At 49.0% G+C, this 12,540-nt stretch overlaps 1 protein-coding gene across 2 annotated transcripts in view; it reads right to left on the bottom strand.

The window, feature by feature from the left end:
- Positions 1-12,540, bottom strand: part of TOX2 (TOX high mobility group box family member 2) — a 132,600-nt gene that overhangs the window by 43,941 nt on the left and 76,119 nt on the right. For both annotated transcript variants that reach the window (XM_062202363.1, XM_062202364.1), the window contains exon 3: positions 3,359-3,604. In XM_062202363.1, coding sequence (XP_062058347.1) covers positions 3,359-3,604 — 246 coding nt within the window. The remainder of the gene's footprint in view (positions 1-3,358; positions 3,605-12,540) is intronic.

The raw sequence follows: 12,540 nt of genomic DNA, 5'->3' as shown, positions 1-12,540 counted from the left end.
AAGCAGATGGTCTACAAGTGTGCCTGAGACGATTTGCAGTCTGCTCCTTGGGGTAAATGAGATGGAAGGAAAGGCACTAGCATTCGGTTACAGTGGGAGTTCTTTTTATTGCTACCGATAATGGCAAACATGCAACAACTGTTGACTCTGTGCCAGACACTTGCTCAGAGTTTACATACATTACCCTAGACACACGTCACCATGACCTCAAGGTGGATACTACCAGGGTTCCAAGGCAAGAAGGTCCAAGCCCTAGTCTGACTCAGGTCTAGGGTATGCTACAGCCTGCACTAACTACTATCCCACACCATCTCCATTAGCTGCCAGTACCAAAGGCCAGTGACCCATGGCTAGAACTGTAGCCATCCTCACCTTTGAACCTTGAACTGTGACCCTCACAGCACCTGACAAAGGTGTCCGCCTGGTCCTGCTCTTGCTTGTGTTATCATAAATCCCAAACGGGGGCAGCTGGGGGCAGGGAGGGTTCTGTTAGGACAGATGCTAACTGGGCAAGCAGCCAGAACCTTCTAACAAAGTGAAGTGAAAACCACAAGGCTACGGGCTGGTGCTGTTGCGTAGTGGGTGAAGTCGCTGCCTGCAGTGCTGGCGTCTCACATGGGTGCCAGTTCATGTCCCATCTGCTACACTTCCCAACCAGCTCCCTGCTAATGCACCTGGGAATGCAGTGGAAAGTGGCCCAAGTGCTTGGACCCCTGCACCCATGTGGGAGACCCAGAAGAAGCTCCTGGCTCCTGCCTTCATCCTGGCCCAGCCCTGGTCATTGGCAGCCATCTGGGGAGTGAACCAGCGGATGGAAGACTTCTCTCTCTTTGTTCCTCCTCCTCTCTGTTACTCTACCTTTCAAATAAACCTTAAAAGCAAAACAACAAATGCCACTCTTAGGATCATTGGTTACTATCCTCACCCTGTCTTTTATGACCTTATCTAAATATGATCAGAGTTGGCAAACTTGGAAGGCTTCCATAGCCTTGGCAACTCATGACGACAGCCTAGGGTGGTTACTGGCACCATAAACTAGAGTGTCAATTTGTTGGGTCAACAACAGGAGCCACTGTGCACTTGCTCCTCATGTGGGATCTCTGTCCTTAATGTGCTGTACATTTTGATTTGATGCTATAACTAGTACTCAAACAGTATGTTTCACTTTGTGTTTCTATGTGGGTGCAAACTGTTGAAACCTTTATACTAAATTGATCTTCTGTATATAAAGAGAATTGAAAATGAATCTTGATGCAAATGGAAGGGGAGAGGGAGCGGGAGAGGGGAGGGTTGCGGGTGGGAGGGAAGTTATGGGAGGGGGAAGCCATTGTAATCCATAAGCTGTACACTGGAAATTTATATTCATTAAATAAAAGTTAAAAAAAAAAAAGCAAAACAACAAACAAAACAAACTCCAAAACCACAGGGCTGTGCAGTCTGAACCACGATGTCTCTGCATGACTGACGGGTCTAGAAAGAAAGCATCCCTGGAGAAACTAGGCAAAGGCGCTCACTGCGCTCTCCCCTCCCCCACACGCTGCGCAGTCCACACCCGGGATTTCAAGCCAGGGAATTCGGAGGTAACGACAGAAGAGCCAAAATGTGACCGGCAGGCCCCAGGTGCCACAAATCCCACTGTGGCTGCTGGGCTGCCCTTGAGAGGAGAACAAAGCCCAACCACCACCCTGTCACCCTCACTGGTGAATTCAGTCCGAGGCTCCTCCTCCCCATCACGGGTGTCTGTGATACAAGCTGACAATAGCAAGGTCGCCTCCTCCTGGACAAGGCTGAGACAGCAGGTGGGAGTGCCTGGGCTCCACGCCCAACTCCTGCCCCCGACTCCAGCTTCCAGCTGATGCTGACCCCTCCAGTCACTGAGCTCCTGTCACCCATGTGGGAGACCAGGATTGAAATCCTGGCTTTTGGCTTTGGTCCTCTGGCCTTTGCAGGCATGGGAGGAGTAAACCAATGCATGGGAGTTCTCTCTGCTTTTGTCTCTTAAACTCATTAAAATAATTTGGCTATTAAAAACTATGCGGGTCCATTTATATGAACTGTCCAGGACAGGCATTTACATAGGGGCGGGAAGTAGATGGTTGGTGGTTGCCTAGGGCTGTGTGTTGTCAGGGAGGGTTATGAGTGATGGCTAAAGGATGGTCAGTGTTCTAAAATCCATGGTGTTGATGGTTACACAATCCTACAAATACACTAAAAGCCAAAATTCAAATGAACTTACACTGTTAACAAATACAAAGCACATGATAGGTTGGGCATCTCTAATCTGAAAAATCCAAAATCCAAAATGCTGCAAAAGCCAAAACGATTTGGGTGCCAATGCGACATTCAACATGTTCTGGATCCTGGAGCACTTGGATTTTCAGATTACAGATGCTCAACCAGTAAAGTCTGCAAACATCCCAAATCCAAAACCCTCCAGATCTGAAACACTCCTAATCCCAAGCATTTTGGATAATGGCTATTCAACCTGTACCCAGATGTTTTCGATTTTCATTTATTAATTTTTATTTTATTTGAAAGGCAGGAGACAGAGAAAGAGAGAGAGAGAGAGAGAGAGATCTCCTATCTGCTGTCCCACTCTCCAAATGCCTGCAAGAACCAGGGTTCGCACAGGTCAAAGCCAGGAGCCCAGAACTCAATCTGGGGCTCCCACATGGGTACCAGGGACCAAAACACTTGAGTCATCATCTGCTGCCTCCCAGGGTAGGCTTAACCAGGAAGCTAGATAAAAATCAGAGTGGCCAGGGCCCGAATCAGGCACTCTGATATGGGATGCAGGTGCCCCAAGGGGTGACCTAACCCCATGCCAAGCGCCTGTCCCTTCCAATACACTTTATTTTATTTATTTATTTTTGACAGGCAGAGTGGATAGTGAGAGAGAGAGATAGAGAGAAAGGTCTTTCTTTTGCCGTTGGTTCACCCTCCAATGGCCGCTGCGGCCGGCGCATCACGCTGATCCGAAACCAGGAGCCAGGTGCTTCCCCTGGTCTCCCATGCGAGTGCAGGGCCCAAGGACTTGGGCCATCCTCCACTGCCTTCCCAGGCCATAGCAGAGAGCTGGCCTGGAAGAGGGGCAACTGGGACAGAATCTGGCACCCTGACCTGGACTAGAACCTGGTGTGCTGGCACTGCAAGGCGAAGGATTAGCCTATTGAGCCACAGCGCCGGCCCCAATACACTTTAAACAGAGCTCCTGGAATGAGCAGTGTGATGTCATTAAATCTCCCCACCCACCTCCCACTTTCTGCAGACTCCCATGCAAGCAACCAGTTCTTCTTCCCTCATCATTCCCCTTTCCTGCCATACCTGGCGGGCACCAGGGCAGGTGGCAGACACTCACCGTGGGCAGCTGGCTGGAGAGCAGGTGGCTGTCCTGGGCCAGCATGTTGGACACCATGATGGCTGGGAGGTCCATGGCCTGGTAGGAGTAGGCAGGGAGCAGACCGTTGGGAGCGAGGCCGTGGCACAGTGAGTGGTAGCTGGCTTCGTGGTCCCCCAGGTGCAGGAGGGGTGGCTCAGGGAGGTTGGGAGGTGTTATTGGGGGGATCTCATAGTCTTCGTTGCTCTCGCTCTGGCTGTTATAGGTCTAGAATGTGAAAGGGGCGTGTTGGGGTCAGAACACAGCAGCAACAGCAGCAGCAGCACCCGCAGTATCAATCACAACATCCCCTTGCCAAGGAGAGAAGGGACGACCTCTCTGCAAGGCACAGGGTCTAGCTGGCCCAGCCCCAAACAGACGCTCTGGCCCACGAGAGGGTCTGCCCACAAAAGCCTTCTCCCTGCAGAGCGGGGGCTGGCTTCTGTCACCTGTTCCTCTCTGCTTCCCCACTACTCCTCACCACCACTGCCCACCCGGGACCCATCCCTCCACATCCACCCGTTTTGCAGATGGAGACTCAGGTCCGAGGAGGAAAGTGGCCCATCCGAGGACAGTGGAAGAGTTGGGACTGGAGTAGAGGTGTCTGACTCCGTGTCTGGTGGTCCTGACGGGGCAGCCAGGTGCTTTTCTCTTGTGGGTTTCTAACGCTCAGTCCCATGGGGTCCCTCTGGGTCCTTCTCTCTTGGTGAATGCTGCAAACATTGCCGCAGGACAAAGCTCCTTGGGCCCCTCTCTTTCCAGTCCCTATCTGTTGATTTGTTTCTACCTCGTGGAGCTGACCAGGAACCTCCAGGACAATGCTGGGTAGAAATAGTGAGAGCACACCCTGCCTTTTGCCTTATTTTAAATGTCTCCACACTTTACCAGAAAGCACAATGTTCACTGTGGGTTCTTTCAGGTCTTCTTTAGAAGAGAACTCCCTGTTTGTCAAAGTGAATAGCTGTTTAAAAATTGTGCATGGATTTTAAATCTTATCAAATTTCTTTTCCCTGTATCGATTAGAAGGCTCAAATAACTTTTCTCATTCTTAAAAAAATTGACTGATTTACTTTCATTTCTATTTGAAAGAGAGAACGAGAAAGAGATCTTCCATCTGCTGGTTCACTCCCCAAATGTCCACAGCAGCCAGGGCTGGGCCAGCCCAAAGCCAGGAGCCAGGAACTCCATCTGGGTCTTCCAGTTGGGTGGCAGGGACTCAAGTTCTTGAGCCATCACCTGCTGCTTCCCAGGAAGCTGGACCAGAAGTAGAGGAGCCAAGAACTCCAGTTAGGTGTTCTGATATTGTATGTGGACATCCCAGGAGGTGACTCAATCATCGTGTCAACTTTTCTCTTTTAATCCAATTAATATGATAAACCACGGGCTGGTGCTATGGCATAGCAGGTTAAACTGCCACCTGCAATGCCAGCATACCATATAGGTGCCAGTTTGAGTCCTGGCTGCTCCACTTCCAATCTAGCTCCTTGCTATGTACCTGGCAAAGCAGCAGATGACCCGAATGCTTGGGTCCCTGCATGCACATGGGAGACCCAGATGAAGCTCCTGGCTTTTGGCTTCAGCTTGGTCCAGCCCTGGCTGTTGCAGTCATTTGAGGGAGTGAAGCAGCAGATGGAAGATTCTCTCTCTCTCTCTCTCTCTCTCTCTCTCTCTCTCTCTCTCTCTGCCTCTCCTTCTTTCTGTGTAACTCTGCCTTTCAAATAAATAAATAAATCTTAAACAAAAACAAAACATGATAAACCACTAATCTTTTTTAATGTAACAAAAAAAGCTTCTTGGAGGTGTTCATTAACTTGTAGTTAACTGTCTTCTGATGTTTGATGTGAGTTCTGCTTCTTGTGTGTCCAAAGCATAGGTCAGAACCAGATGCAAAATCAGGCACACAGTACAAGCTCCAAACAATTTACTGAATAGAAGTCAGCGCTAGGGCAGGTGCTGTACACACGCATCTCACTCAACCTCCGGGACCCTCTAGAAGTGGGTACCACCATCCCTGTTCTCACAGACGGCAGTGGGGTGGAGCGGGTAAGACGCAGACATCCTGGCTCTGCCCCTCACTGCCTGTGGGTGACTGGGAGCACGACTTTCCCTGTCTGGGCTGTTTCATCAGCTGGGAGACAGAGGGTGGAGGTGGTGTGCATCTGCTGCATTGCTGTGAAGAGCAGGCAAGGCGCTCAGGACCATGGCCAGCACCCAGTCAGCCCTCTGGTGGAGGTAGGTGGGTGCGGGGAGTGGGTTATGCTCTCCTTGTTGGCCTTGCCTGGGTTCAGAAATGTTAAAGAATCTCCCTACAAAGTGGGTCAGCAGCAGCTCACAGGCCCAGCATCCTCACGCATGGATGCTCCTGACTCACAGCACGGCTGATGTCCATCTCCAGCCTGACCACTTAGACGCCTGGGGGCCAATCGCCTTCACGTGGGAATCGACTATGGTGTCACCCCAGAAAGCACAGTCCCACCAGCAGCCTTCTCATGAAGTCACTTCTTCCAGGAAGCCTTCCCAAACCTCCCTGCTCACCCCACGGCATGAGCCCCGCCTGCATTCCCCCCTGCAGCATTTGTGTGTGTCCCCATAGATTCATCACCACCTGGAGTTGTTTCTGACTCTACTTACCTTCAGCTTCTGTCCCCTCCCCCAGGCTCTATGAGAGCAGGGGTTCAGCCTGGCTTGTCACCAGCGCCTAGCCCAAAGGAAGTCTCAATTGCAAGGTGGTAACTGAGCACAGGACAGGGGAAGAGCCCGAGGCTCTGGATGCAAACCTCAGCGGTGCATTTTCCTATATGTCCCTCCCAACACACTGTCTGTTAGCCTCCTGTTTTTCATGTCTATTCACTGCCACCTCCCTCCCAGCACCCAGAACAGGTACTGGCACATAGCAGGTCCCCAGTGAAGGCCAAGTGACGCCCAAGTCCTTTCCTTTCAGCCAAAAACCAAAACCTCAACCCATTGGAATCAGCCCAATTGAGCAGAAGCCTTTTCAGAATGAAGCATATGTTGTATGAAAATATTGGGATAACACAATTATGACAATTCACGCAAAGAAGCAATTAGCAGATTAAAATAACTAAGCCCTCAGACACGAGTGTGCCTCTTTGGGGTGCGATCGAATCCAACCTGTCCGGCACCCGGACACAAACCAACAGCCCCTGAGCCTGGCAGTCCACGTATGTTCCCATCACACCTGTTACACGTTCTGTGAAGAAGTGGCTCTCATCTCCCTTCACAAGATGAGGACAGTGGAACTATGGAGTGCAGGGTCACAGAGCAAGTGAGCCTCAGCCCCAGGACTTGTGAATGGAGCCCAGCATGCTCCCAGGCTAGCCCAGATGCCTCTTGAAGATTCCCATTTCAGACTTCCCCAGAGCTGGAGCCTGCCACTCAGTGGTGTCTCATCTGCTCTCATGAAAATAGAGATGCAGTTCAGTTCACAATAGCCAAGATGTGGAAGCAACCCAGATGCCCACCAACTGAAGACCAGATAAAGAAATTACGGGTTTTGTACACCATGGAATACTACACAGCAGTGAAAAAAATGAAATCTTGTCAATTGCAACAAAATGAAAGCAACTGGAAAACATCATACTTAGTGAAATAAGCCTGTCCCCAAAAGGAAATACCATATGTTCTCCCTGATCTGTGGTAACTAATAGAGCACCTAAAAGGTAACTGTAGCAGTGGAATTGACACTTAGAGATGCAATGTTTTTGAACAGTCCTTGTCTGGACTATTGAGGAACAGGTTTTTTTTTTTTAATACTATTTATTGAACTCTTTCCTTAACAAAGCGTTAAGCATATGTGTTTAAAGTTAACTGAAAATAGATCTTAGTAAAAAATAAGAATGGGAATAGGAGAGGGAGGAGGAAGAAGGGTGGGAGTGTGGGTGGGAGGAAGGTCAGGGTAGGAAGAATCAGGATGTTCCTAAAGTTGTATTTATGAAATGCATGAAGTTTGTATAACTTAAATAAAAGTTTTCTGGGAAAAAATTCTAAAAAGTAGAGAAAGGGGTGTCACATTGGGGAAGCCCTTTGTGTTAAAATATCGGTAAAACCTTACAAAAAATCTGCAGACTGGCCTCTTCCTTTCCATCCATTTTTCTCAAGCTCACCCCAATCACATTTTAAACTCCCCTCCCCCACCAAAACTGCCTGGGAAGCTCACCACTGACCTCCAAGTTAGTAAACCCAGTGACCAATTCTCAGTCCTCATGCGACCCTCTGACTTGACCTCCTCAGTGGAATATGGGGTAATTGACCTGTCTCCCTCCCTGGGAACAAACTTCACTTTGCTCCTGGTCCTCTGACATCTCCATTTCTCCTCCTAATGGTGTAGCCTTGAGCCCAGATCTTAAGACTTCTTCTCTTGGGGTTCCTGTCTGGAGTTACGGCTTTAAATACCATCCAAACGCTGTTGACCCTCCAGTTCTCATCTCCAGCCCCAGCTTCCCCTGCAGCCTCGTATAATCCACTGTGGTTGACTGGCACCTCTGTCTGGGTTTTAGTTGGCATCGCGCACAGCACCGTGTCCAGTAGAGACCTGTCCATCCCACAGTCTTCCCCACCCAGCGAATGGCAACTCCACCTTTCAGCTGCTCAGGCCAAAATCCAAAGGGTTGTTCCTGACTCCTCTTCCTCTCACACCTTACTTCAAATCTGTCAGGACATGACCTGGGATCCAGGAGAGGACCACCACCACTACGGTTCAAGCCACTGTCCTCTCCGTCCTCATCGCCCAGCCCTGGATGACGGCAGTAGGCTCCTACCTGACTGCTCTGCCTCCACCCTTGCCATGGTCTACTCTCACTCAGGGGCCTGAACTATCCTGCTCACAACACTCCAGAGATCTCCTCACTCACGGCAAGAACAGGGTCCTTCCAGAGGCCTCTCGCACCACACCACCTGGTCTTGTCCCAGGCCCACCTCTGCCTCTTTTCCCTCTCTGATAGCATCTCCTACCATGCTCCTAACAACCACTGCCGCCACACCAGGCATCCTTCTGCCTTAGTGGCTTTGCACTGGCTGTTCCCTCTCTTTAAAACATTCTTCTTCTTCTCTCTCTTTTTTTTTTTTTTTTGGACAGGCTGAGTGGACAGTGAGAGAGAGAGAGACAGAGAGAAAGGTCTTCCTTTGCCGTTGGTTCACCCTCCAATGGCTGCCGCAGCCAGTGCGCTGCAGCCAGCGCACCGTGCTGATCCAAAGCCAGGAGCCAGGTGCTTCTCCTGGTCTCCCATGCGGGTGCAGGGCCCAAGCACTTGGGCCATCCTCCACTGCCCTCCAGGGCCACAGCAGAGAGCTGGCCTGGAAGAGGGGCAACCGGGACAGAATCCAGTGCCCCAACTGGGACTAGAACCCAGTGTGCTGGTGCCGCAGGTGGAGGATTAGCCTATTGAGCCACAGTGCCGGCCTAAAACATTCTTCTTGCAAATATCCACACAGTTCCCTTCTTTGCCTCCTCAGGTCTCTACTCAAACACTCCCTTCTCAAGGAGGTCATGCTCTCCCTTAAAAGCAAAACCACTCACCGCCTTCTGACGGTACATGCATTCTCTGTACTCATTGTTTGTTCTATGTTTACACTGCAGCCATCCTGTTATCGCATCTGCTCTACATGATCTATCACACCCCACCAAGGTGCCAGCTCCACGAGGCCAGATCTTTGTTTGGTTCACTGCTGCAGCTCCAGTCCTAGAACAGTGAGTGCCTGGCACGTGGAGGGTGCACCAAAGTGTTTGCTACGTGAATCAGTGAACAAATGAATGACTCGCTGAATGGCAAAGAAACAGGGGCAAGGGAAGAAATGGATTGGCGAGTTGGGAAGATGCATTGCTCCTAGGAATTCCAGAAGATGGTCTCTTCCTGGCTCCGCTCCAGGGTAAGACACATGTTGTAGGAATCCATTCACATTCTTCCCTTCCTTCAACTGGTCCACGTCCTCCCAGGGGTATGAGGCTTGAGGCGAAGAGTAGGGCTGGCAGATGGGGATTCGCCACAAGGAAGGGAGTGAGAGCTCCTCTGTGCTGAGGCTGCTATACCCTCCATGCCTCCCTCCGTGCTCCTCTGAGCCAAGTGCTATGTGGGGGTGCACGGGCTGTCTGCTAGGCTTGCATGCACCAGGTCTGGGAAGGGAAGAACGGGGGGCTGATGCAAAAGACTCGGGCTTACCCATGGGTCAGGGAAGGGGTATTCGCTCTTCTGGAATTCTTGGGAGGCAGATCTTAAACACTGAATTCTGGAGGCACAGGGGAGGCCCCTTGAGGAAGTGGAGAGGAGAAGATGGGGAAGAAGGAATTTGAAGAACATCCCATTGAGCTGATGTTCTATCAGATATCAGAATACACTGACTTCTCACCACAAAATACAATGATAAACCAAGAAAAGCTTCAACCACAGGAAGTAACCAAAGAATTCCTTTAAATAATCCTTTCTGGGAAAATATTCAGAGTTTTAATTTAGAGATCAAGAGTGAACCTAAGGAGGGTTTCTAAGAAGAGGACTGAGCTAGAAACCACTGCAATTCATATCAGTGCAAAAGAGTTGCTGGACGTACCGTGGCGCTGAATGAGCCGTTGAAGAAGGGTTCCTACAGAGGATGTTTCAGGTTATGAAGTTAACACTAATCGCACACAAAAAATCTAGAGGATCTCAGCCAGGAACCATGTTTTCCTTAGTAGAGGAGATCCATTCTGGGGCATTTAATGCATCGCAATGTTGTGCCCCCACCTAGTTCCAAAACATTCTCACCACCCCCAAGGAAAGCCCAAGTCCATTGGCCATTCCTCCCTGTTCCCACTGTCCCCTCACCCCTAGCAACCACCCATCTATTCTCAGCCTCTGCGAATGTACCTATTCCGGATATTTTCACATAAATGGAGTCACAGGGCCTTTTGCATCTGGTTTCTTTCACTTAGCATAATGCTTTCCAGGCTCATCCTCAGGGCACACAGTGTTCACTCAGCATCACTTAGCAGAACGTGTCCAAGCTGCACAGTGCACATAAAAACAGGAGGCGCATCCTTCACAGGAAATGTGTGGGACCAGAAGTGTTCGGGATTTTAAAAAAAAGTAGGGGTGGAGATTTCTGGAAGATTTGCATAGCCATAGTAAGATAATTTGGGGATGGGACTCAACTGAAACCACAAAATTCACTTATGTTTCATATGGAAAGGACTTCAGAAACTTCATGGACAATGCAATTAAAAGCAATTTTATTTTGATGCAAAAAACTGAAATCCATGCTTCATTTTTCATAATATGCTTTCCACAACTTTTTGAAGACCCTTCATGCATCATATACCCAGAGCCTAAGGGTGATTTTCTACAACGGTTTTGTAATTTTATATGTAGAACCAAGTTTGTGTACATTCAACCATAAGAAAGCACAGGTGTCAAGGTGACACAACCGTGGGGTCATCTGCTTGTTGGATGCCACCCTCATTCCTGACTTTACCACTGGAAAGCAACCATTGTCTTGTACTCATTCCCACGCGTCAGTACTTAATGTTAAACACATGAAGCACCATTTGACGTCATTTCGGTGCTCAGAAAGTTCTGGATTTTGGGGTGTTTCAGATTTCCATTTAGGAATGCTCACTCTGTACTTCCTTTTGGTGGTTACACCATATTCCTCAGTGGGTACACACCACCAGGTGTTTTCTCATCCACCGGTGGACACTTGGGTTGTGTCCATCCTTTGGCTATCATGAATGATGCTGTTAGGAACATGCGTGTATGCCTAATTTGTAGAGTCCCTGTTTTCAATTCCTTGGGGTATATAACTAGCAGGGCAGTGCTGGGCCATGTGATCACTCTGTGTTCAACGTTTTGAGGAATTTTTGAGGAATTATCAAGTCGCCTTTCTCCACAGCTGCACATTTCATGTCCCCACCAACAACGTACAAGAGTCCCAGTTTCTCCACATCCTCATCACCAACACTTAGTTTGCATTTTTTAAAAGATTTATTTCACTTCTTTGAAAGGCAGAGTGAGGGGTCGGGGGAAGAGATATCTTCCAACTGCTGGTTTACTTCCCATATGGCTGGGCCAGACCAAAGCCAGGAGCCAGGAGCTTCTTCTGGGTCTACCAAGTGGGTGCAGGAGCCCAAGGACTTGGGCCATCTCCTACTGCCTTTTCAGGCACATCAACAGGGAGGTGGATCAGAAGTGCAGCAGCCGGGCCTCGAACTGGTGCCCATATGGGATGCCAGCAGGGTAGGCCATGGCTTTACTGGCTATGCCACAACGCCGGCCCCTTGTTTTCCATTTTTTAAATCATAGCAATCTTCATGGTTGTGAAGTGGAATCTTACGGAAGTTTTGGTCTGCATTTTCTTTCTTTTTAAATATTTATTTGTTTGAAAGGCAGAGAAACAGAGACAGATAAGACAGACAGAGAAATCTATCTACTGGTTCACTCCCCAAATGTCTGCAATGCACAGGGCTGGGCCAGGAGCCAGGACCCCAGTCCAGGTCTCTCTTTTGGGTAGCACAGACCCAAGTACTTGAGCTTCCCAGGGTGCACAGCCGCAGGAAGCTGGGATTGGAAGCAGAGATGGGACCGGACCTCAGGCACTCTCACATGGGATATGGGTGTCTCAAGTGGTGTCCCACCTACAGTGCCAAACACCCATCCCCCATCTCTAACCTCCAATGATGTTGAACTTCTTTTCCTGTGCTTCTTGGCCATTTGCATAACTTCTTTCAAGGAAGATCCATTCAGGCCTTTTGCTCATTATAAATATTGGGTTGCTTGTCTTTTTGTTGTTGTGTTTTAAGAGTTCTTTATATATTCTAGGTATTAGACCCTTATGAGATATGAATATTTTGTGAATCTTTCCTCCCATTCTGTGGGCTGTCTTTTCATTTTCTTAATAACGTCCTTTCACGCACAAAAGTTTTTAATTTTGATGAAGTCCAATTCATGCTTTTTCCCTTTTGATGTCATATTGAAGAACCCATTGCCAAACCCAAGGTCCTGAAGAGCTACTCCTACTTTTCTTCTAGTGATTTTACAGTTTTAGCCTTGATATTTAGATGATGAATCCATTTAGAAAGAACCTTTGTATCTGGCATGTGGTGGGGTCCAAGTCCATTGTTCCGCACGTGGATAAAGAGTTGTCCCAGCACCATTTGGCAAAGTGACTGTTCTTTCCCC

Source organism: Lepus europaeus, chromosome 10 (genome assembly GCF_033115175.1).
Source record: "Lepus europaeus isolate LE1 chromosome 10, mLepTim1.pri, whole genome shotgun sequence".
Taxonomy (NCBI): domain Eukaryota; kingdom Metazoa; phylum Chordata; class Mammalia; order Lagomorpha; family Leporidae; genus Lepus; species Lepus europaeus.
Note: the sequence above shows the minus strand (reverse complement) of the source record. Positions and strands in the feature narration are given on the sequence as shown.